Genomic DNA, 25,804 nt, shown 5'->3' with positions numbered 1-25,804 from the left:
GAACTGATCCCTATGGAACACTGCTGGTCACAGAGTCCAGTTCGAAAAGCAACCCTCCACCATTACTCCTGTCATTAAGACAATTATGTATCCAAATTGGCAAGCTCATCCTGAATCCCACGTGACCTAACTTTACTAATTAGTCTACCGTGCGGAACCTTGTCAAAGGCTTCATGAAGATTCAAATAAATAAGGTCAACTGCTGTGGCCACCTTTTTGGCATCGTTCTCAAAAAATTCAATCAAGTTTGTGGGACACAATTTTCCTTGTACAAAACCATGCTGATTATTTCTGCCTCTCTATAATGCCCATAAATCCTATATTTTATAACACCTTCAACAATTTACCCACAACTGAAGTCAGACTCACAGGTTATAGTTCCCCAGTTTCTCCTTACAACCTTTCTGAAACAAAGATACAACATTAGCCATCCTCCAGTCATTAGGCACCTCACCCGCAGTTACAGATGATGCAAATATTTCTGCAAGGGATCTCATAATTTCCTCCCTTACTTCCCACAATATCCTGGAATCCATTAGGTCAAATCCCAGAAATTTATCTACTTTTTGTATTCCCTAAACCTCTTGAACGTCCTCTTCTGCAATGTAAATTGTTTTTAAAGCATCAAAGTTTATTCCTCTGCATTCTCTAGACACTATTTCTTTCTCCACAATAAAAACTGATGCAAAATATTCATTTACTACCTCTCCCATCTCCTCGGGTTCAACACAAAGACGATCTCCTTGATCTTTAAGAGCCCTGCCTTTTCTCTAGTTACCTTCTTGCTCTTAATGTATTAGTAGAATCGCTTTGGATTATCCTTGATCTTATCTGTCAATGCTATCTCACATTTCCTCTTTGGCTTCCTGAGTTCCTTCTTATGAATGCCCCTACACCGTTTATTTGATTAAGACATTCAACTGAACTAAGTTGCCTATATCAAAAATAAGATTCTCTTTTATTCTTGACGAGAACATCAATGTCTTTATTCATTAATTGTTCCTTATTCGGAGCAGCCTTAACCTTCATTCTAACAGGACATTCTCCCCGTGTCTGCGTGGGTTTCCTCCGGGTGCTCCGGTTTCCTCCCACACTCCAAAGATGTGCAGGTCAGGTGAATTGGCCATGCTAAATTGCCCGTAGTGTTAGGTAAGGGGTAGATGTAGGGGTATGGGTGGGTTGCGCTTCGGCGGGGCGGTGTGGACTTGTTGGGTCGAAGGGCCTGGTTCCACACTGTAAGTAATCTAATCTAATCTAATTTAATAATACTTCTGAATTCTCGTTATCACATTCCTGAAAGCCTCCCATATGTCAGATGTCCTTTTACCAGTGAACAGTCTATTCCAAACAACATTTGAACGTTCTTGACTCATACCATTAAAATCTGTCTTACTCCAATTAAAAACTTTAACTCTTATGGAAAGCTAATCCTTTTCCATAGCCATTTAGAAACTAATAGAATTATGTTCACTAGACCCAAAGTGTTCTCCCAACTTTACTTCAGTCACCTGCCCTGCCTTATTGCACAAAAGGAGGTCTAGTTTGCTCCTTCTCTAGCAGGAGCATCCACATCTTGATAAAGAAAGTTTTCTTGAACTCATTTGACAAATTCTTCACCATCCAAACTTTTAACACTATGGTAACCCCAGCCAATGTGTGGAAAATTAAAACCCCCCATTATTACAACCTTATTATGCTTACATAGAGCGATTAGATTAATTCCCTACAGTGTAGAAACAGGCTATTTGTCCAACAAGTCCATACCGACCCTCCGAAGAGTAACCCACCCAGACCCATTCCGCTACCTATTACCCTATATTTACTCCTGACTAATGGACCTAACACTATGGGCAATTTAGCATGGCCAATTTACCTGATCTGCACAGGTTTAGACAGGAGAGTAATCCTGAGCACCCGGTAGAAACCCACACAGACATGGGGAGAATGTGGAAACTCCACACACAGAGTGGCCCGAGGTGGGAATCGAACCCAGGTCTGTGGTGTTGCGAGACAGCAGAGCCAACCCTTGAGCCACCCATGCTGCCCATTTGTTTCTCAATTTCCTGCTGACTATGAAGAGGGGCCTACAGTACAATCCCATCAATTCCTTTCTTATTTCTTTTCTCCCCCTCTTGTATTTTCACTGGACCATTTTTCAGAAATATCTCGAGTTACCACAGTAATGTTGTCCTTAAATCAAAATCGCCACTCCCACTTTTCTTGCCTCCTTTCCTATCATTGCTATGGCTTCTAAAATCTGGAACATTGAGCTGCCAGACTTGACCATCTCTCAGCTAAGTTTCTGTAATAGCTATTAATTCCCAATCCCATGTTCTTAAACATGCCCGGAGTACATCAGCCTTATCTGTAAGAACCCTTACATTACTGACATACTAGGCTCACCAGTGTGTAGCTCCCTGGCTTTCTTTGCAGCATTTCTTAAATAATGAAGAAACATTAGCCATCCTCCAGACTTCAGGCACCTCACTCATGGCTGTCAATGATATAAATGTCACTGCCAGTGGTCCCGTAATTTCTTCTCTAGCTTCCCATGATTACCTAAGGTGCACATGATTAAAGTCCTAGGGATTTATCACTCTTTATATATTTTAAGACCTCCAGCACCTCCTATTTTTATAGGCGGTTCATGTTTTGGAAACTCTCAAATTATCCATCAATCCCTATGACCCAAAGGGCCATAGGTATGTAGCATGCATTAGATTACAACTCCTGTGATATACTTCCCTCATGGACATTAGTGAACCAAGTGGTATTTTAATGACAATTGCCATTTTAATGACAATTAATGACAATTGCTTTTTTAATTCCATTAAACAACATGGAAACCTCGGCTCGCCATATCTATGCTGACCAATAAACACCAAAACTCTAATCCCATTTAGTTGCACTTTAAGTATTCACCCAGATGCTTCGTACATATTGCGAAAGTATCTGCCTCCACCACCCTCTCTGGCAGCACTTTCCATATATTTACCAGCCTCTGGGTGAAAAGATTATTTCCTCAGATCTCCTCTAAACCATTTACTCCTTACCTTAAACTCGTGCACTCTGGTCTTAGACATGGGGAAGAGATTCTCACAACTAACTCTGTCTATGCCTCATAATTTTATATATCTCAATCCGCACATCTGCCTTTTTTGCTCCAAGGAAAACAAATCCAGCCTATCCACTCTCTTCTCATAACTCCTCTGTACCTTCTCCAGTGTAATCATGCCTTTCCAATAGTGTGGTGACCCCGAACTGCATATAATGCTCCATCTGTGGCCTTACCAATGTTTTATACAGTTGTGACAACATCTCCAAGCCGCTACACTCTATACCCAAACTGAAGGGTTACACCTGAAACGTTAACATCTCCACCTCCTGATGCTGCATGGCTTACTGTGTTCTTCCAGCCTCCTGCTGGTCTACCTTGGATTTCAGTATGTGCAGTTTTTCTATCTTCAGCTAATGAACGTAAATATCCCATATGCCTTCTTCACTGCCTTGGGAACTCAGTTTAAAATCCTGTCATGACAGGTAGTGGAATTTAATTCAATTAAAATCTGCAATTAAAGATCTAACGATGACCATGGAACTATTGTTGATTGTTGGAAAAAAAAAACTATCTGGTTTACTAATGTCCATTAGGGAAAGAAACTGCCACCATAACTCAGTCTGGCCTACATGTGACATCAATGCGATTGACTCTTGACTGCCCTCTGGGCAATTAGGAATGGGCAATAAACACAGATCACACCAACAATGCCCACATGTCATGAATGTATACTTGTTTTGTAAAATAATGCACCAGAATTCAATCACTGATGCAAGAATGTAATTCTAGTCTGAAGTACTGACATGAGCATGTACATAGAATGGAAATCACTAATCAAGAAAGATGAGGGTAACTTGAAAAAGGGACATGAAACATGGTGGAGAAAAGCGTGTGCTAAGAGGTTAATATTTTTCCGATATTTTAACAAATCCAGTGAAATAACATGTTATGATGGTTGGCCACTGAGATTCACAAGTTGGACACTGTGAAACTCACTGTAGTATCTTCTCAAGGGCAGTTAGTGATTTGCAATGATGCTGGGCTAGAGACGCTCACAGCATTGGAATAAATAAAACTTCAAATAACTTCTCAGCAGCATATATTCAGACAGCATTGCTAGGTCTTTGCTGTCCAGTACCATTACCTGATGCAAATGTATCACTGTCCCCTGACCGCCACATTTCATTGGTTGCCAAGGAGAAAATTGTCACAGGATTCTTGCCATCCACCTGTCGCATCACAGGGTCCTGCCCAACTCGGCCGAGCAGCTGAACCCGGTTCAGGGCTGGAGAGAAAGAAACATGCAGAATGCCAACACTCTAAGCAATCCCAGTCTGCATCAGAAACCACATGGTAATATCTTCACAAGTAGACAAGCAGGAGGTTGGAAGAACACAGCATGCCAGGTAGCATTAGGAGATCGAGAAATTAACGTTTCAGGTATAACCCTTCATCAGATCTGGGGGTGGAGGGGTGTAAGGAGACCTGCAGATAAAAAGGTGGTGGGGGAAAAAAAAAAGAGGGTGGGAGAGGGGCAGAATGGTGAGGTAATGACAGATAAACACAGGTAGAAGGTACGACCTGGTTGGTTGATGGAAGGAATTAATCCGTTTGGTGGCTGGAAGGAAGGGTCGGTCAGAGGAGTGAAAGGGAGGGGGAGGAGATGGGAAGGGTGTCAGAGATGGAAAAGGAGGTTATTTGAAATTGGAGAACTCAATGTTTAGTCCTACAGGCTGTAGACTGCCCAGACTGAAGATGAGGTGTTGTTCCTCCAATTTGAGGTCTCATTCATTGTGCCAATGGAGGATGTCATGTCTGAGAGGAAATGGGAAGGGGAATTGAAATGGTCAGTAACTGGGAGGTTCGGTCAGCCCCTGTGGACCCGGCTGAGATGCTCAGCGAAACATGCCGAGTTTATGTTTTGTCTCCCCGATGTAGAGAAGACCAGTTTGGGAGCACCAGATACAGTAAAGTAGATTGGCAGATGAACCTCTGTCGCACCTGGAAGAACTGTTTGCGACCCTGAATGGAGGTGACAGGGGTGGTGTGCTGGCAGGTTTTGCATTTTTTTATGTTGGCAGGGTTGCTGGGGAGAGTGGCATGAACCAAGCAGTGACAAAGGGCACAATGCTAGCGGAAGGCAGAAAGGGGAGGCGAAGATGTACTTGGCCATGTGGTCTAGTTGGAGTTTGTGGAAGTGCTTACGGATGCAGAGGATGACAGTACAAAGGATCTGTTGGATGTAGAGACTGATGGAGTGGAAGAACTGATGGACAAGAAGAATCCTGTCTTCACTGCATTCGGAGTGGGGGTGGTTTAGAGCAGTGGTACGGGGAATGGAGACGGTGTAGTGGAGGCTGTCTGGATGACAGAGGGAAGAAAGCACGTTGTCGAAAATAGGTGGACATCTGGGATGCTTTGGCGTGAAATGTCTCCTTGGCAAAGCAGACGCAACAGAGACAAAGGAATTGGGAAAATAGGATGGAGTTCTTGCAGGATACTAGGTGGGAGGAGGTGTAGTCCAAATAGTTAAGGGAGTCTGTGGATTTATAGTAGATGCCTGTCTGTGTAATTCACTGGAGATGGAAACAAGAGGTCAAGAAAGGGAAGGGAGATGTCCGAGATATACCACATTAATTAAAGGGTGGGTGGAAGTTGTTGACAAAGTCGACGAACTGCTCTAGTTTAGCCTGGGTGCAGGATGCAACATCGATGCAACGGCAGAAGTGTTGGGCATCAGTGCTTGTGTATGCACTGAAGAGGAACCGTTTGATGTAGCTGACAAAGAGGCAGGCATAGCTGGGGCACCTTCACAAAGCATCGGATTGGAGAATAAGATCGAACAGGTGGGGCAAGAGGATATACTCAAGCAGTACGAAATGGATTCTCGCCCACTGCCAACCCAAAGCATTGTGCTTTTGTGAAATGTTAATAGGGATTATAGTTTCTTGGGCTTTGTGCATGGCAACAGCTTAAATCAGAGGCATTTTTTCAATCAATTGTACCCATTTCATGAGCAATTGGAATAGTTGCTCCTGTTTAAGATTTGATAATCTTACAATTTTGTCCTGATGGGTACAAAGCAGACAGCAGGACTCCAACGGGAAGAGTTAAAAATCATACAACACCAGATTATAGTGCAACAGGGTTATATGAAAATACAAACTTTTGAAGTGCTGTTCCTCCGTCCGGTAGCTAGTGCGACAGGTACATAGGACACAGAATTTGTAAATAAAAGATCAAAGTGTGATACAACTGATGCCATGTATTAAACAAACCTAGACAGCTATCTAGATTAGAGTGGTGCTGGAACAGCACAGCAGGTCAGGCAGCACCCGAGAAGGAGGAAAATCGACGTTTCATGCAAAAGCCTTCCATCAGGAATGGAGGCAGGGAGCCTCCAGGGTGGAGAGATAAATGGGGAAGGGGTGAGGGTGGGGGAAGGTGGCAAAGAGTAGAGACTCACTGAGATTCTTGTGGAGAGTGGACGAGAACTTCAAGGTAGGCATCCTTGCAAGAGGATTTGCAGTAAGCTTTACTTCAGAGATACCATAAATGCACAATGTTACAAAATTGAATTCCATTTCATATACAGATATTGGGAATTATTAAGTGAGAAATAGCAGATGGGTAGGTGGTAGCATAGTGGTACTGTCATTAGACTCACAATGACAGATAGTGAAATTTGAATTAAACAGAAATCTGGAATAGAGCTGACAAAACAGCAACATGTAACAAGTGTCAATTGTCATAAAAACATCTGGGTCACGAACATCCTTTAGGAAAGTAAATGTGCCATCTTTACCAAGTCCAGTCTACATGGTGTAAGACCCACAGCAGTTGGGTTGACACATTTCTGTCGAGGCAATTAAGGATGTGCAATAAGTGCTGGTCTAGCCAGCAACACTTATATCCCATGAACAACTTTTAAAAAGGTGGGTAGAAATTTGTCCAAATGCAGTTTGTTCAACTATTTGACTGGCATCTTACTAGACAGCTGTTAAGTCTTTAATCACTTAGAATGGGGATGCAGGTTTCGATTAACTAATATGTAAATCCCAGAATGTCTTTCAAGTCACAGCTCCAAGATAACTTAAGGTTCTAACAGTGGGTAAAGAAGGTGAAATCTCAGCTTAGTCAATGTATTAAAGGTGTGAGGTTAGAGTCTGTCTGTATCCTAATCTGGAATCAGGCTGGATTTATTTCCAAAGTAGGAATTTATAAATGTCACATTGACTGATTGCCTCCCGACTGTGTGTGTTTCGAACAAAATAGTGGTCAAGGACATTTGGCCTTGGATCTTCAGGTGACTGTCCTCCAAGGTGGACTTTGGGATATGCAACAACGCAGGGTTGCCAAGTTCAGTACCCATGAGGATGGCCTCAACTGGGATCTTGGGTTCATATCACACTATAAGTGACTCTACTGCACTACACACACTTACACACCCACACTCTCGCAGAGACTCTCTCTCTCTCTCTCTCTCTCTCTCATACACACACACACACATATAAAAGTCTATGGGGTGAATTTGTATTTGCAGATAAATTCTATTTTGTTCAAAAAGCACACAATCTGTAGGCAATCAGTCTGTGTGGGATTTTATGAATTCTTACTTTGGAAATAAAACCAGTCTGACTCCAGGTTGGGATACAGGCAGACTCTAACCTCACATCTTTAATGCATTGTCTGAACTAAGACGTCACCACTGATAGAACTTAAAAAGTTATCTTGGGGCAGTGACTTGAAAGAAATTCTGTGGTTTACATATGAATCCATTGAAACCTGCATCCCCATTCTAAGTGATTAAAGACTTAACAGCTACCTGGGTTTGTCTAAAACATTGCATCAGTTGATCTATTACTTATAAATTCTGTGTCCTATCATCCTGCACACTAGCTATCTGACGGAGAAGCAGCGCTCTGAAAGCTTGTACTTTCAAATAACCCTGTTGCACTATAACCTAGTGCTGAGTGATTTTTAACTTTATCCACCCCAGTCCAATACCGGCACCTCCACTTCAATGGTAAGCACATTCTATATCACCTAGCAGAGAGGGTGGAACTATAGAGGGGTAGGGGAGAGGGTGGAGAGAGGGGTAGTTGGGGGGAATGGAGGGAGGGAGAGGGTAGTGGAAGCAGGTCTGAATGCAAATTAAATATTGAGTAAAAGAAAATCAGTGTACTTACATCTCTCCAATATAAGAGAAGAGGCATCAGTGACTCGATGTCTCACTTGCTGATGGATTACCTGAAGGAATATCAACATAACCATCATATAGAGAATCAAACAGTTGAGGTCCAATCATGAACCTGCAATCAGACCGACAAGTATAATGCTGAACAGGCAGTCAGACCAACCAGTCTGATCCCGAACAGGTGGTCCAACCAGACTAATCCTGAACAGTCAGTCTAACACAGCAGTATAAAATCATACACTCAGACTAACATGTCCTGAGCCAGGAGAACAGTCAGACTAGCCTCACTGAATGGTGGGAAGTATCATATCTTTTTACTTTTCTGTATTTTTGATTGTGGACTGAAGTATGGAAACCAAGCAGTGTGATGGGATTGCTGCATTTTTAAAAGCAAATTACTGAAATTCATCCTAAGTGTTGCTTATATGGCTGCATTGTTCAATCAGAGGGACTTTGTTTAAACTGACAGCTAAATTGGGGACATTTTGTATAGTTTGATGAAATCATAACTTTTGTGACAACTCTGGGAATGGACTGGATTCCCAGTGAGGAGGAACACCATTTCATAATGTAATCCGATATCAAGGGCTGAAATGCCTGACTGACAGGCTGTTAACCAACTGTCTAAGAATGGTTATAATACAGCAAGTGGCCATTCACTCCATCCATGCTGTCCACCTGCAAGATCAACTCAGTTACTCCCAATCACCTGCCCTTTCCCACAGCCTTCATATTTCTCTCATTTTAGTGGCTTGGACCAATTCCTTGTTATTGCACAGGCTTCAATTATTCTAGCAAGTTTATGATGTGGCACTTTACTGAGCACCTTATGAAAGTCAATACACTTCACGCCCAATAAACTGCCTTCAGTAAGCCTCACTGTTACCTCAGCTGATGGACTGATCAATACAATCTCTCCACTGTGCCAAGACACAAATAAACAATCAGAAGACAGACTTTGATCCAAACTATCTGGCATAATCAAACCCAAAGAAGTCATAATGAATAATTAATTAAATGATGAGCTCACTTTGAAGATAGATCCTCTTAACATCATCTGGTGTGCTGCTTGTCCCTGAAGAAGTTTTAAAGAAAGCACATTGTTAAGACACAATGGTATAAATGAATTACAAAGACATTTCCACCATGTAAAATGCTCAAATAAAACCTCGTATTAAATACATGATCTTGAACATCATGAACAAGGATGATGGTGTAGTTATAATATACATGTTTTGTAAAGGAAGCTAATCTGTCTTTAAATGGACAAAGGGAGCCTTACAATGCCTCATTAAAGCAACGTACCTTCTCTTACGGATTCAATTTCAGCCGCTCAAACTATCAATCACAAAAGGCTACTGAATAATTCAAGACTTTCAAGATCTCTCAAGCGTGAAACAACAAAACCTGCAGCAGCGTTGAACAGAAGACAGGAGGGGCAGCATTAGGGAATTCCACTGCAACTGACTGGTTGGATGTTTGTACTAGCTTGTGTTTCGACTTAGGGTGGCATTGTGGCTCAGTGGTTAGCACTACTGTCTCAGTGCTAGGGACTTGGGTTTGATTCCAGCCTCGGGTGACTGCTCTCCCAGCATCTGCATGGGATCCCGCTGGGTGTTCTGATTTCCTCCCAAAGTTCAAAGAATACTTTAGGAAGATTGGCATAGTAAATTGCCCCAGGGATGTCCAGGGTACGTGGGTTCTCCATGGTAAATGTGGGATTACAGCAATAGGGTGGAGGCTGGGTCTGGGTGAGACACTCTTTGGAGCGTTGGTGCAGACTCGATGGACTGAATGGCCTCTTTCCACATTGTAGGAATTCTATGATACATTTCAGTTCTTTGAACTCTCTTACCTTTGTGCTGCAATGATTCAAAATGAATGTAACAATGTTGGTTTATTGTGATAAAGGTGGCTGGAAAAACAGCCATTTTGAGGAGAAGCATCTGAATACCATGCGCATATGGGAGAGAGATTGCGAAACACCAAAGCTTCTCAATAGGGAGACACAGAGTGGCTTCCAGAACAAAATTAACAAAAAAAATTAAACAAAGAACTACACATGCTGGAGATCTGCAGGTCTGGCACCATCTGAGGGCAGAAAACAAGAGATAACATTTTGACTCTGGTGAGCGTTTTCTATCTCTGTTTTCTCAATAGAGATGCTGCCAGGCCTACTGAGATTCTCCAGCATTTTCTATTTTTGTATAAAGAACAACAGTCTGCTGACCCGCAAAAGTGAAACAAAGCAGCCTCCAAGTTTTTGAACCCTTCAGTCTAGAAAGTGAATCTGCAAGCAAACTAGGTTTGCAAGTATAGTAGAGACTGATCTCACTTTTATCTTTATACTTAAGTAATTGGTTTTAAACCTGTGCATTTGTATTTTAGCAAATAGGTTTCTCATTTTTGGATTAAATATCTTGCAGAATAGTTGTGAATATGCTAAACTTGCTCCTGGTTTAAACATAAAACTGGACTGCTGATCATTTTTAAAAAGGCAGCCTACATACAAGGTTAGGGAAAATCTCAGCTCAGGTCAATCTGAGGACACCCCTCGTGTCTGGCTAAGATACAAACATTCTCAATGTATTTCAACTTTACAACACACTAATACAGTCATTCATGGTGCTGAGGAGGTCATTATGAAGGCCTTTGATAAGATGTTAAAGGAGGCTGCTGAGTAAGGTAAGAGCTCATGCTGTTAGAGGTAAGGTGTTACCATGGATAGAAGCATGGCTGTCTGGCAGAAAGCAGAGTGGGAATAAGAGGGTCTTTCTTAGCATGACAGCCAGAGACAAATAGTGTTCCACACAAGTCAGTGCTGGGGCAACTTTTCACTTTATACATTAATGATCTAGTTAAAGGAATTGAGGGCATTCTGACCAAACTTGCAGACAATAGAAAGATAGGTAGAAGGACAGGTAGTATTGAGGAGGCAGGGAGGCTGCAGAAAGATTTGGACAGGTTAGGAGAATGGGCAAAAGTAGCAGATGCAGTGCAATGTGGGAAAGTGTGAGGTCATGCACTTTGGTAAGAAGAATAGAAGAACTGTTTTCTAAATGGGGTAAAGTTTCAGAAGTGTGAAATGCAAAGACACTTGGGAGTTCCAGTTCAGTCAGTTATTTGGAAGGCAAATGCAATGTTGGCATTTATTTTGAGAGGACTTGAATATAAAAGCAGGGATGTTTTTCTGAGGCTCTAGAAGGCTTTGGTCAGGCCACATTTGGAGTACTGATTGCAATTTTGGGCCATATACCTCAGGAAGGGTGTACTGGCCCTGGTGCATGTTCAGAGTAGGTTCACGAGAATGGTCCCAGGAATGAAAAGCTTAACATATGAGGCACGTTTGAGAACTTTGAATCTACATTCGTTCGAGTTTAGAAGGATAAGGGGGGATCTAATTGAAACTTACAAAATACTGATTGGCCTGGAAAGAGTAGATATTGGGAAGATGTTTCCATTGGGAGAAGAGACTGAGACTCGAGGACACAGCCTCGGAGTAAAGGGAAGACCTTTTAGAATAGAGATAAGGAGAAATGTCTTCAGCAGACAATTGTGAATCTATGGAATTCACTGCCGTAGAAGGCCAGATCATTGAGTATGTTTAAGACTGAGATAGATAGGTTCATGATTGTCAAGGGGATCGAGGGTTATGGAGAGGAAGTGCGTGAATGCGGTTAAGAAATTTATCAGCAGTGATTGAATGGCGAAGCAGACCTGATGGGCTGAATGGCCTAATTTCTGCTTCTATGTCTTATGGCCTTATTAAGTCTATCACTTGCATACTGGCTCTCTGTAGAGTAACAAAACCAGAAACTGCTGAAGAAACTCAGCAAACCTGGCAGCATCTGGAGTGGGAAAGCAGAGTTAATGTTTTGGCTCTTGTAAGCCTTCAGAACTTGAGCAATCCCTGTACAGCAATGTAGTTCCACTCCTCCAGTCAACCACTGCAACTATGCAACTTAAGTTCACCAAAGACCCTATTCAAATTCCCTTTCAAATTATTAATGTTTCTTTTCCTCCATTATGCTGCCAGGCAAAAATTCCAGGACATTGCCACTCACTGTAGCAGTTGCCACTCACTGTAGATTCTCACAGCATTTCAGACTTTAAATTCTGTGTTGACAAATTCCTGTACAATCCACAGATGCATCACTACCATTTCTTATTGTTACCTTATCTAAACCTGTCATTATCTCAGAAACTTCCAATGACTCCCCTCAATTTCCTTTGCTCCAAGCAAAACAATTTGGTTGTACAGGAGCAGAGGGAGGTGAACAGAGCTGGTCGTACAGGACTATGTGGAGATGGAGGTGATTGTGTGGGGATTATTAATGAGATTGGAAAAGGTTTCATAGCGGGTATTGAGGAATGTTACTACCCACTCATGGGACTTAGGCATCACTGGCTGGAGCAGCACTTATTGCTTGCTCCCCATTGTTTTTGAGGAGGCAGTGGTGAGTGCCTTCTGGAGCTGCAGTCCTTCATGGAGGTTGGCCTACAATGTCCCTAAGGAAGTAATTCCAGGAATTTGACTCAGCGACAGCAAAGGCATGTGCGATATATTTCCAGGTCAGCAAGGTGAGCGTCTTGGAGGGGAACTTGGTGGTATTCCCATGTATCTGCTGCCCTTACCTTTCTAGATAGAAGAGGTTGTGAATTTGGAAGGCGTTGTCTAAGGATCTTTGGTGAATTTCTGTAGTGTGTCTTATAGATAGAACACACTGCTGTCACTGCTAGATGGCAGACAGGCTTTGGGGAATCTGTAATATTCACTGTGTTTTACAGTTATAGTCTGGGTGGCACTGCTGCCTCACAGCGCCAGAGATCCAGGTTCAATTCCTGCCTCAAACGACTGTCTGTGTGGAGTTTGCACATTCTCCCAGTGTCTGTGGGTTTCCTCCGGGTGCTCCGGTTTCCTCCCAAAATCCAAACAAATGTGCAAGTTAGGTGAATTGGCCATGCTAAATTGCCCGTAATGTAGGGGTCTGGGTGGGTTGCGCTTCGGCGGGTCGGTGTGGACTTGTTGGGCCGAAGGGCCTGTTTCCATACTGCAAGTAATCTAATCTATATCGGTCTCTCACACTATACATCAATCACTGATGCTCACTGTGTTACAGTGACAGAAAGTTAGTCTATGACACTCATTGAGTTAGTTACATCAGTCTCTCACACTCAATGATAGTACATCACCCTCTCAAATTTAGCAACATTGCCCTCAGTTCCTTCATCTCGATCATTAATGGACAATGTGAATTGTTGTGGTCCCAACATAGACCCCTACAGAATTCCACTAGTCACCAGCTGCCATCCTCAAAAATAAACATTTATTCCTACTCTTGTACCAGTCAGCCAATCCTCTTTCCAGTACACTGTCCCTAATACCATGGTCTCTTCTCTTATTTAGCATCCCCCTGTTCAGCATTTGTCAAAGGCCTTTTGGAAATCCAAAAAGATCATGTCCACTGGCTCTCCTTATTCATTATTCATTACCACCTCAAATAATTCTAATGGATTTATCAGGTATGATCTTCCCTTAATGAAAGTCCACTAATTCAGCTTTATTTTATCATTCACTTTCAAGTATTCTTCAATCTCACCCTTAATAAGGGACTCTAAAATCTTACCAATGATCAAGATCGGGCTATTCGGTCTACAGTTCTGTCTTCTACCGCCCACCCTTCCCAAACAAGTTTTGACATAAGCCATTTTTCAGAGCTCTGGGACCCTTCCTGACTCCAGTTATCCCTGAGAGATCACCATCATTGCCTCTGTAATCTCCTCAGATATCTCCTTCAGAACCCTAAGGCATAGTCCTTCCAGTCCAAGTGATTTATCCACTTTCAGATTTTTCAGGTTCCCCAGCACCTTCTCCTCTGTGATGGCCACTACACTCACTCTTTTGAAGTTCTGATGTGCTGCTGGTGTCTTCCACTGTGAAAACTGATACACAGTACTTATTCAGTTCCACCATTGTTTTGTTCCCCATACTTCTCCAGCCTCATTTTCCAGTAGTCCAATCTCTCTTACCTTTTAGATCTCCCGAAATACTCTTGCAGGGGAGCAGCATGGATCTTGCACCTGCTCCTGGGATTGCAGGCTTAGTGTTGTGGAGTTGATGGCATGTACTGTACCTTTAAGATAGAGTTAAAATTGAAAAGCTGGCAAGTCTGTCGTGTGGCTGACTGCAGGCACAAAGTGTACTGGATAATTTGAAGATGTAATATTTGAGATGTAACTCAGCTACCGAGTTGTTTACACAACAATTCAAATTCAACCAAAGAACAAAGAAAGAAAATTTACAGCCCAGTAACAGGTCCTTCGGCCCTCCAAGTCTGAGCCGATCCAAATGTACTGTCTAAATCTGACGGTCAATTCCTAAGCATTAGTATTCCTGTGCTCCCCACCAACTCATGCATCTGTCCAGACGCATCTTAAATGAATCTACCATGCCTGCCTATACTACCTCTGCTGGCAATGCATTCCAGATGCCCACCACCCTCTGTGTGAAGTACTTGCTGCGTGTATCCCCCTTAAACTTTCCACCTCTCACCTTGAAACCGTGACCTCTCATTATTGAATCCTTCACCCTGGGAAAAAGCTTGTCTCTACCCTTCATTATTTTGTAAACCTCAATCTGGTCCCCCCTCAATCTCCTTTTTTCTAGTGAAAAGAAATCTAACCTACTCAACCTCTCTTCATAGCTAGCACCTTCCATACCAAGCAACATCCTCATAATCCCTCTCTGCATTTCTGCACCCTCACCAAAACCTTTTGGTAATGTGGCAACCAGAACTGTGCACAGTATTCTAAATGCGGCCGGACCAATGTCTCGAACAAAGTTAACATGACTTGCCAGCTCTTATACTCAATACTCCGTCCAGTGAAGGCAAGCATACTATATGTCTTCTTGACCACTCTACCCACCTGTGCAGCAACCTTCAGGGTACAATGGACCTGAACTCCCAGATCTCTCTGCCCATCAACTTTTCCCAAGGCTCTTCCATTCATTGTATAATTCCCTCTACAATTAGACTTGCCTAAATGCATCACCTCACATTTGCCTGGATTGAACTCCATCTGCCACTTTTCCACCCAACTCTCCAGTCTATCTATATCCTCCTGTATTCTCTGACAGTCCCTTATGATTTCTGCTACTCCACCAATCTTTGTGTCATCTGCAAACATGCTGATCATACCAACAGTGCCCTCTTCTAGATCATTTATGTATACTACAAACAACAGTGGCCCCAACACTGACCCCTGTGGAACACCACTGGTCACCTTTCTCCATTTCGAGAAACTCCCTTCAACTACTACTCCGTCTCCTGTTGCTCAACCAGTTCTTTATCCACCTAGCTAGAACACCCTGCACACCATGTGACTTCACTTTCTCCATTAGTCTACAATGGGCAACCTTATCAAACACCTTACTAAAGACCATGTATATGACATCGACAGCCCTTCCCTCATCTAACAACTTGGTCACTTCCTCAAAGAACTCTATTAAGTTGGTAAGGCACGATCTCCCCCGTACAAAACCATGTTGCCTATCACTGATAAGCTCATTCTTTTCTAAATATAAATAGATCCTATCTCCCAGTAACCCCTCCAACAACTTCCTCACCAATGACGTCAGGCTCACTGGTCTGTAGTTACCCGGAATATCCCTACTACCCTTCTCGTACAGGGGGACAACATGAGCAACCTTCCAGTCCTCCGGTACCACACCTGTACTTAAGGATGCCACAAAGATATCTGTCAGGGCCCCAGCTATTTCCTCACTCGCCTCCCTCAGCAACCTGGGATAGATCCCATCTGGCCCTGGGAATTTGTCCACCTAAATAACCTTTAGTATACCTAACACAGAGTCATAGAGATGTACAGCATGGAAACAGACCCTTCGGTCCAACCCGTCCATGCCGACCAGACATCCCAACCCAATCTATTCCCACCTGCCAGCAACCGGCCCATATCCCTCCAAACCCTTCCTATTCATATACCCATCTAAATGCCTCATAAATGTTGCAATTGTACCACCCTCCACCACATCCTCTGGCAGCTCATTCCATACAGTTACCGCCCTCTGCGTGAAAACATTGCCCCTTGGGTCTCTTTTATATCTTTCCCCTCTCACCCTAAACCTATGCCCTCTAGTTCTGGACTCCCCGACCCCAGGGAAAAGACTTTGTCTATTTATCCTATCCATGCCCCTCATAATTTTGTAAACCTCTATAAGGTCACCCCTCAGCCTCCGACCCTCCAGGGAAAACAGCCCCACCCTGTTCAGCCTCTCCCTGTAGCTCAGATCCTCCAACCCTGGCAACATCCTTGTAAATCTTTTCTGAACCCTTTCAAGTTGCACAACATCTTTCCGATAGGAAGGAGATCAGAATTGCACGCAATATTACAACAGTAGCCTAACCAATGTCCTGTACAGCCGCAACATGACCTCCCAACTCCTGTACTCAATACTCTGACCGATAAAGGAAAGCACACCAAACGACTTCTTCACTATCCTGTCTACCTGCGATTCCACTTTCAAGGAGCTATGAACCTGCACTCCAATGTCTCTTTGGTCAGCAACACTCCCTCGGACCTTACCATTAAGTGTATAAGTCCTGCTAAGATTTGCTTTCCCAAAATGCAGCAACTCACATTTATCTGAATTAAACTCCATCTGCCACTTCTCAGCCCATTGGACCATCTGGTCCAGATCCTGTTGTAACCTGGAGGTAACCCTCTTCGCTGTCCACTACACCTCCAATTTTGGTGTCATCTGCAAACTTACTAACTGTACCTCTTATGCTCACATCCAAATCATTTATGTAAATGACAAAAAGTAGAGGACCCAGCAACGATCCTTGTGGCACTCCACTGGTCACAGGCCTCCAGTCTAAAAAACAACCCTCCACCACCACCCTCTGTCTTCTACCTTTGAGCCAGTTCTGTATCCAAATGGCTAGTTCTCCCTGTATTCCATGAGATCTATGTTCTATAGGGTGCATACATGAGGATCAATGGTCGGCACAACATCGTGGGCTGAAGGGCCTGTTCTGTGCTACTCTTCTACGTTCTATCTAACCTTGCTAATCGGTCTCCCATGGGGAACCTTGTCAAACGCCTTACTGAAGTCCATATAGATCACATCTACTGACCTGCCCTCATCAATTGTCTTGTTACTTCTTCAAAAAGCTCAATCAAGTTTGTGAGACATGATTTCCCCATCTTCCCTACTTATGTCAACGTAATCCAGACTAATCAAACTTCTATCTCTGATCTCAAGATTCATTATGTTCCTCTCCTCAGTGAGCACTGATGCAAAATAATCATTCAGAATCCCACCCATTCTCTCAGGCTCGACACATAGCCTTCCTTCGTTATCTTTTAGTGGGCCAATTCTTTCTCTAGTTACCCGCTTGCTTCTTATATAAGAATAAAATGCTTTGGGATTTTCCTTAATTCTGCTTGCCAAAGCTATTTCAGGACCCCTTTTAGCCCGCTTGATTCCTTGTTTAAGACTTGTCCTACTCTTCCGATATTCCTCCAGGGCCCGTTCTGTTCTAAGCTGCCTAGACCTTGTGTACGCTTCCCTTTTCCTCTTGCGTATTCATACAATTTCTCCTGTCAACCAGTTTAAAATTATATCCTAAGATACAAAAACCCAATTGAATTAGAATTTTACTGTTTTGACATCAAACTGATCAGACAGTCCAATGTTTTAGGATATAAAAAGCAGGCATTTTGAACAGTTCGCCAGAGAGACAAAGAGCATCTCTTGCCATCAATAGGCTCCCCGCAGACCCTCTCTCTAAAAAGTACCTTTCTCATATGAAAAATCTATGCAGCAGAAGACCTAAGACAACCCAAGGGGAATCTACAGATATAGAGGAACTTCGACACCCGAAGACGACAACTGGTTTTGAAAATTCAGTTGCTGTAAATTCTGTAGGGGCTTTATTGGATCAGTATATTGTTACAGTGTGGGAGGTAGATAACAAATTTTAAGAGAAAGGAGGCTTACAGTGTAGATAGTTGTTTGATGTTCTCTTTTAGAGTTAAAGAATAAGTTGTTAATTTTTTCTTTAAACACCCGAATTTGGGTAATTCTCGGTCACTCATATGTTAAAGATTACAGGGCGAGGTGAGCTTTTCTGTGTGTTTGGTTTAAATTAGCAGAAGGGTTTACCCCCATCATAACATTAGTAAAACAGTTATTACAATTTTTATTAGTTATTATAATTTAATAATAAGTTTCTTTTTCCATTTTGGTTTTTTAACGTTCAAACACCAAACAAAAGAATTGTGTTTTTTTTCCTCAAATGGACTTTTTTAAAAACAAGCTTTTTAACAGTCGACATTAGATTAGATTACAGTGTGGAAACAGGCCCTTCGGCCCAACAAGTCCACACCGCCCCGCCGAAGCGCAACCCACCCATACCCCTACATCTACCCCTTACCTACCACTACGGGCAATTTTTATATGGCCAATTCACCTGACCTGCACATCTTTGGACTGTGGGAGGAAACCGGAGCACCCGGAGGAAACCCACGCAGACACGGGGAGAATGTCTGTGTGGAGTTGCACAGTCGCCTGAGGTAGGAATTGAACCTGGGTCTCTGGTGCTGTGAGGCAGCAGTGCTAACCACTTTGCCACCGTGCCGCCCTTTACTTTATTCTTAATTCAGACATTTTCGAAATCTATACATGTTTTAGAAGGTTTTTTTTGAAAATAAAGAATTGCGTTTTCACTCCAGAGTGTCTTAGACCTGGTCAGCTTTGGAGAATTTTTTTTTCTTTGAGAAATTTATTGAAACAGAATCATTTATATATCTAATATATTTTATTTCCACTTTAATGTTATTTTCTGTAGATAATGAACGGTAGTTTATTTTAATATATTAAGGTCTTATTGAAACATCCTTTTTTCAGACTTAATGTTATTAAGGCCATATATAAAGGTACAGAGTAAGATGGCTAGTAGATTTAGAAAAGTTATGATGCAGCAGGATTAATCAAATAGATGGGTGAATGTCAGGAAAGGTAAGAAGGTAGTTCAAAAGTCTCCGTTGGCTATTCCTCTATCAAACAGATATGCAGTTTTTGGAACAGTTGAAGGTGATTGTCTCTCAGAGGAAAATGGAAGGGCCAGTTAGTTATTGGACCCGGAATGATTCTTATGTTAAGCAGCGTTTGACAGTATTTAATAGAATTATTGTTATAAGGGATTCTCCGTCAGGTGCATAGGCAGGAGATTCTGTGGCATTAAGTTTAGAATGCTTTGCTGCTTTCCTAGTGTTGGGATCAAGGACATTGCTGAGCATTTCAAGTGTATTATTAAAAGATGAGATTCAGGATATAGAAATTATTGTACACATTAGTAGGAATAACATTTTAGGGAAAAGATTAAAGCGGTACAGAGTCAATTTAAGAGGTTAGGTAGAAGATTAAAAAATAAAATCTTGGAAGTAGTAAATTCTGATTTACTCCCAATGACAAACTCAAATGAGGGAAGGAACAAAAAAGGTTAAAGGAGCTAAATCAATGGCTGATCAGCTAGCATATTGTTCAGGGATTCAGGTTTTTGGACAATTGGAATGTATTTTGGGATAGAAAAAACATATTCAAAATGGATGGATCTAACCTAAATTTCCATCCAGCTACATAAGTCAGTGTTTTCTCATCCCGAGACGCTACCTTTGTAGGGCCTCCCACCCAACTACCTCCTCTAACCTTAAACACTAGGACACATCAGTTAAGCGTCTCTTCTTTTTCACTTTGTGATAAGGGGACTAGCAGGAATGGCAGTGCCCCAGGGAGAGCAATGTTTCTCCTGCATGATGTTTGAGGTGAGGGATGCCATTAGTGTCCCATCCAAGTACATCTCCCATCTCTCACTCCTCCAAGACCGTGTTAGGGAGCTGGAGCGGGAGCTGGATGAACTTCGGATCATTCAGGAGGCAGAGTCTGTGATAGATAAGAGTTACAGGGAAGTAGTTTCTCCTAGGCACGAAGAAAGCTGGGTGACTGTTCAAAGGGGGAAAAAAAGTCAGTGGAGGGATCCCCTGTGGTTGTTCCCTTGAAAAACATATATACTGTTTTGGATACTGTTGAGGGGAACGAGCGTCTCCCTGTTGCACAGAAGGGAAGGAGGGAAAGGAGGAGTGTGTTAGTCTTTGGAGACTCAATAGTTAGAGGCTCAGATAGGAGGTTTGTTGGGAACGAAGGAGACTCGCGGTTGGGGTGTTGCCTCCGGGTGCCAGGGTCCATGATGTCTCAAATTGTATCTTTGGGGTCCTGAAGGGAGAGGGTGACCAGCCTCAAGTCGTTGTCCATGTAGGTACTAACGACATAGGTAGAAAGAGATTTAGGGATGTAAGGCAGGATTTCAGGGAGCTAGGGTGGAAGCTGAGAGCTAGAACAAACAGAGTTGTTATCTCTGGTTTGTTACCCATGCCACATGATAGTGAGGCAAGGAATAGGGAGAGATATCAGCTAAACACGTGGCTGCAAGGATGGTGCAGGAGAGAGTGTTTCAGGTACTTGGATAATTGGGGCTCATTCTGGGGAAGGTGGGACTTGTACAAACAGGATGGTTTTCACTTGAACCAGAGGCGTACTAATATCGTGGGTGGGAAATTTGCCAGTGCTATTCGGATGGGTTTAAACCAGCTCAGCAGGGGGATGGGAACCTGAGGTGTAATTACAGTGCACAGGAGGATGAGTGTAGGAAGGACAGGGACAGGATTTCAGGGTCACAGGAATGTGCTGGCAGACAGCAGATTGGTTTGAAGTGTGTCTACTTCAACACCAGAAGTATCTGAAGTAAGGTAGTCATGATTCAGAGATGCCGGTGTTGGACTGGGGTGTACAAAGTTAAAAATGACACAACACCAGGTTATAGTCCAACAGGTTTAATTGGAAGCACACTAGCTTTCGGAGTGACGCTCCTTTACCTGCTTCCAATTCAACCTGTTGGACTATAACCTGGTGTTGTTTGATTTTTAACGAAGTAAGGTAGGTGAGCTTGCAGCATGGAGAGGTACCTGGAACTTCGATGTTGCGGCCATTTCGGAGACATGGATAAAACAGGGTGAGGAATGGATGTGGCAAGTTCCAGGGTTTAGATGTTTCTTTAAGAACAGGCAAGGCAGTAAAAGAGGGGGAGGTGTGGTCTTGTTAATCAAGGACAGTATAACGATGGCTGAAAGAACTTTTGACGAGGACTCGTCTACTGAGGTATTGTGGGCTGAGGTTAGAAACAGGACAGGAGGTCACACTGCTTGGAGTTTTTTTATAGGCCTCCACAGAGTTCCAGGGAAGTGGAAGAGAGGATTGGCAAAATTATTCCGGGTAGGAGTGAAAGAAACAGGGTGGTCTTTATGGGGGATTTTAACTTCCCCAACATTGACGGGAAATGCTACAAGTCTAGAATGTCGGATGGATCAGTTTTTGTTCAATGTGCACAGGAGGATTTCTAGACACAGTATGTCGATGGGCCAACAAGAGGGGAGGCTACACTGGATCTGGTGCTTGGTAATGAACCAGGCCAGGTGTTTGATTTAGTTGTAGGTGAGCAATTGAGAGAGTGACCATAATTCAGTTACGTTTAGTTTAGTGATGGAAAGGGATAGATACATGCCACAGGTCAAGAGTTATCGATGGGGCAAGGGCAATTATAATGTAATTAGGCAAGAATTAGGATACATAGACTGGGGTAGCAAAATGCAAGGGATGCAGACAATCGAAATGTGGAGCTGGTTTAAGGAACAGATATTGCATGTCCTTGATAGGTATGTCCCTGTCAGGCAGGGAGGAAGTGGTAAGGTAAGGGAACCATGGTTTACTACAAAAATTGCATCTCTTGTTAAGCAAAAGAAGGAGGCTTACGTGTTGATGAGGCAAGATGGTTCAGATGAGGTGATGGAGAGTTATCGATCAGCTAGGAAGGATTTAAAGAGAGAGTTAAGAAGAGCAAAGAGAGGACACGAGCAGTCTTTAGCAAATAGAATAAAGAACCCTAAAGCTTTCTATGGGTATGTGAGGAATAAAAGGATGATTAGGATAGGAATAGGGCCAGTCAAAGACAGAAGTGGAAAGTTGAGTGTGGACCCTGTGGAGATCGGAGAGCTGCTAAACAAAAATTTCTCATCAGTTTTCACTCAAAAAGGAGAATATTGCAGAGGAGAAGAATGAGGTAGGAGATATTAGACTAGAAAGGGTTAAGGTTAGTTACCAACAGGCGTTGTCAATTCTAGAAGGAGTGAAAGTACACAAGTCCCCTGGGTCGGATGGGATTTATCCGAGGATTCTCTGGGAAGCTAGGGAGGAGATAGCAGAGCCTTTGGCTTTGATAGTTGAGTCGTTATTGTCTACAGGTTTAGTACCAGAGGACTGGAGGATTACAAATGTTGTTCCCTTGTTCAAGGAGGGCAGTAGAGAGGACCCAGGTAATTATAGACCAGTGAGCCTTACTTCTGTTGTAGGTAAGGTTTTGGAAAGGATTATAAGAGATAAGATTTGTAATCATCTATCAAGCAGCAATTTGATTTCAGATAGTCAACATGGTTTCGTCAAGGGCATGTCATGTCTCACAAACCTCATTGAATTTTTTGAGAAGGTGACCAAGCATGTAGATGAGGGTAGGGCAGTTGACGTGGTATACATGGACTTCAGTAAAGCCTTTGATAAGGTTCCACATGGTAGGCTGTGGAGAAAATGTACAGGCATAGAATTGAGGGTGATTTAGCAGTTTGGATTAGAAACTGGCTTTCTGAAAGGAGGCAGCGAGTGGTAGTTGATGGAAAATATTCAGCCTGGAGTCGGTTTACTAGTGGCATGCCACAAGGATCTGTTTTGGGACCACTGCTGTTTGTCATTTTTATAAATGACTTAGACGCAGGCATAGGTGGATGGATTAGTAAATTTGCAGACAACACTAAAGTTGGTGGAGTAGTGGACAGTTTGGAAGAATGTTACAGGTTGCAGGGGGACTTGGATAAACTGCAGATTTGGGAGGAGAGGTGGCAAATGGAGTTCAATGCAGCTAAATATGAGGTGATGCACTTTGGGAAGAATAACAGGAAGGCAGAGTCATGGAAAGATTCTTGGTAGTATGGATGTGCACAGTCCATGTACATAGATCCCTGAAAGTTGTCACCCAGGCAGATAGTGCTGTTAAGAAGGTATACGGTGTGTTCAGTTTCATTGGTAGAGGGATGGAGTTCTGGAGCCACAATATCATGCTGCAGCTATACAAAATGCTAGTGCGGCCACAGTTGAAATACAGTTCTGGTCTTCATATTTCAGGAAGGATGTGGAAGCATTGGAAAAAGGTGCATGGGAGATTTACCAGGATGTTGCCTGGTCTGGAGGGAAGGTCTTATGAGCAAAGGCTGAGAGACTTGGGTCTGTTCTCAATGGAAAGGCGGTGGCTAAGAGGGGATTTGATAGAGACATACAAGATGATCAGAGGATTAGATAGGGTAGACAGAGAAAGACTTTTTCCTGGGATGATGACATCAGCGTGTACGAGGGGGCATAACTACAAATTGAGGGGTGATAGATTTAAGACAGATATCAGAGGCAGGTTCTTTACACAGAGAGTGGTAAGGGCGTGGAATGCCCTACCTGCGAATGTAGCCAATTCAGCCACATTAGGGAGATTTAAACAATGCTTAGATAAGCACATGGATGATTTTGGGATAGTGTAGGGGGGCGAGCTGAGAATAGTTCACAGGTCAGCGCAACATCAAGGCTGAAGGAACTGTTCTGCGCTGTATTGTTCCATGAAAGGGACCAATATCCTAGGAGGGATATTTGTTCATTCCATTAGGGAGACTTTATGTAATAGAGTCATAGAGATGTATAGCATGGAAACAGACCTTTTGATCCCACCTGCCAGCATCCGGCCCATATCCCTCAAAACCTTTCCTGTTCATATATCAATCCAGTTGTCTTTCTGCCCTCAGTAGTATAGTGGTTAGTATCCCCACCTATCATGCGGGTGATTGAGGTACAATTCGCTGCTGGGGAGGTTCCGAGTGTTCTGTGGCATCAAGGTTTGGGGCAGCATGGTGGCTCAGTGGTTGGCACTGCTGCCTCACAGTGCCAGGGACCCAGGTTTGTTTCCAGCCTCAGGTAACTATCCGTGTGGAGTTTGCACATTCTCCCTGTGTCCGCGTAGGTTTCCTCCAGGTGCTCTGGTTTCCTCCCACGGTTCAAAGATGTGTAGATCAGGTGAATCAGCCATGGTAAATTATCCATAGTGTTAGGAAAATTAGTCAGAGGGAAATGGGTTCGGATGAGTTACTCTTCAGAGGGTCAGTGTGGACTTGTTGGCCAAAGGGCCTTTTTCCATACTGTATGGAATCTATAGGAAAATAATGTTGCTATTGTACTTCTTCGGGTAGCTCATTCCCTACACGTACCATCTTCTGCGTGAAAGTATTGCTCCTTAGGTCTCCCAATCACTTTAAATCTATGCCCTCCAGTTCTGGACTCCCCACCCCAGGAAAGAGTATTTATTTATTTATCCTATCCATGCCCCTCATGATTTTATAAACCTCTATATGATCACTCCTCAGCCTTCGATGCTCCAGGAAAAACAGCCCCAACTTATTCAACCTCTCCCTATAGTTTAAATCCTCCAACCCTGGCAACATCCTTGTAAATCTTTTCTGAACCCTTTCAAGTTTCACAACACCCTTCCGATGAGAAGACAACCAGAACTGCACGCAATATTCCAAACGTGGCCTAACTAATGTCCTGTACCGCCGCAACATGACTTCCCAACTCCCGCACTAACACCCTGACCAATAAGGGAAAGCATACCAAAAGCCTTCTTCACTATCCTAGCTACTTGCGACTCCACTTTCAAGGAGCTATGAACCTACACTCCAAGGTCTCTATTCAGCAACAGTCCTTAGGACCTTACGCTAAGTGTATAAGTCCTGCTAAGATGTGCTTTCCTAAAATGCAGCACCTCGTATTTATCTAAATTAAACCCCATCTGCCACTTCTCAGCCCCTTGGCCTGTCTGATCAAGATCCCATTGTAATGTGAGGTAACCTTCTTCGCTGTCCACTACATCACCAATTTTGGTGTCATCTACAAACTTACTAACTATAATTCTTAAGCTCACATCCAAATCATCTATATAAATGATGAACAGTGGACGCAGCACCAATCCTTGTAGCACTCCACTGGTCACAGGCCTCCAGTCTGAAAAACAACCCTTCACCACCACCTTCTATCTTCTACTTCTGAGCCAGTTCTCCCTGTATTCCATGAAATCTAACCTTGTTAAACAGTCTCCCATGAGGAACCTTTTTGAATAACTTACTAAGGTCCATATAGATCACACCTACTGCTCTGCACTCATCAATCCTTTCTGTTACTTCTTTTAAAAACTCAATCAAGTTGTGAGACATGATCTCCCACGCACAAAGCCATGTTGACTACCCCTAATCAGTTCTTGCCTTTCCAAATACATGTATATCCTGTCCAACAGGATTCTCTCCAACACGTTACCCACCACCAATGTCAG

At 43.0% G+C, this 25,804-nt stretch overlaps 1 protein-coding gene across 2 annotated transcripts in view; it reads right to left on the bottom strand.

Moving 5' to 3' along the window:
• The window catches only part of ssbp1 (single-stranded DNA binding protein 1), a 51,926-nt gene that overhangs the window by 18,751 nt on the left and 7,371 nt on the right, over window positions 1-25,804 (bottom strand). The window contains exons 2-5 of one of the 2 annotated variants that reach the window (XM_072591045.1): window positions 14,286-14,389; window positions 9,286-9,330; window positions 8,248-8,308; window positions 4,203-4,343 (exon numbers count right to left, since the gene is read on the bottom strand). In XM_072591045.1, coding sequence (XP_072447146.1) covers window positions 4,203-4,343; window positions 8,248-8,308; window positions 9,286-9,312 — 229 coding nt within the window. In that variant the 5' untranslated portion in view covers window positions 9,313-9,330; window positions 14,286-14,389. The remainder of the gene's footprint in view (window positions 1-4,202; window positions 4,344-8,247; window positions 8,309-9,285; window positions 9,331-14,285; window positions 14,390-25,804) is intronic. The other variant, XM_072591044.1, reaches the window with a different exon arrangement.

Source organism: Chiloscyllium punctatum, chromosome 20, assembly GCF_047496795.1.
Source record: "Chiloscyllium punctatum isolate Juve2018m chromosome 20, sChiPun1.3, whole genome shotgun sequence".
Lineage (NCBI taxonomy): Eukaryota > Metazoa > Chordata > Chondrichthyes > Orectolobiformes > Hemiscylliidae > Chiloscyllium > Chiloscyllium punctatum.
The sequence above is the reverse complement of the archived record's forward strand: the minus strand, read 5'-3'. Positions and strand labels throughout refer to the sequence as shown.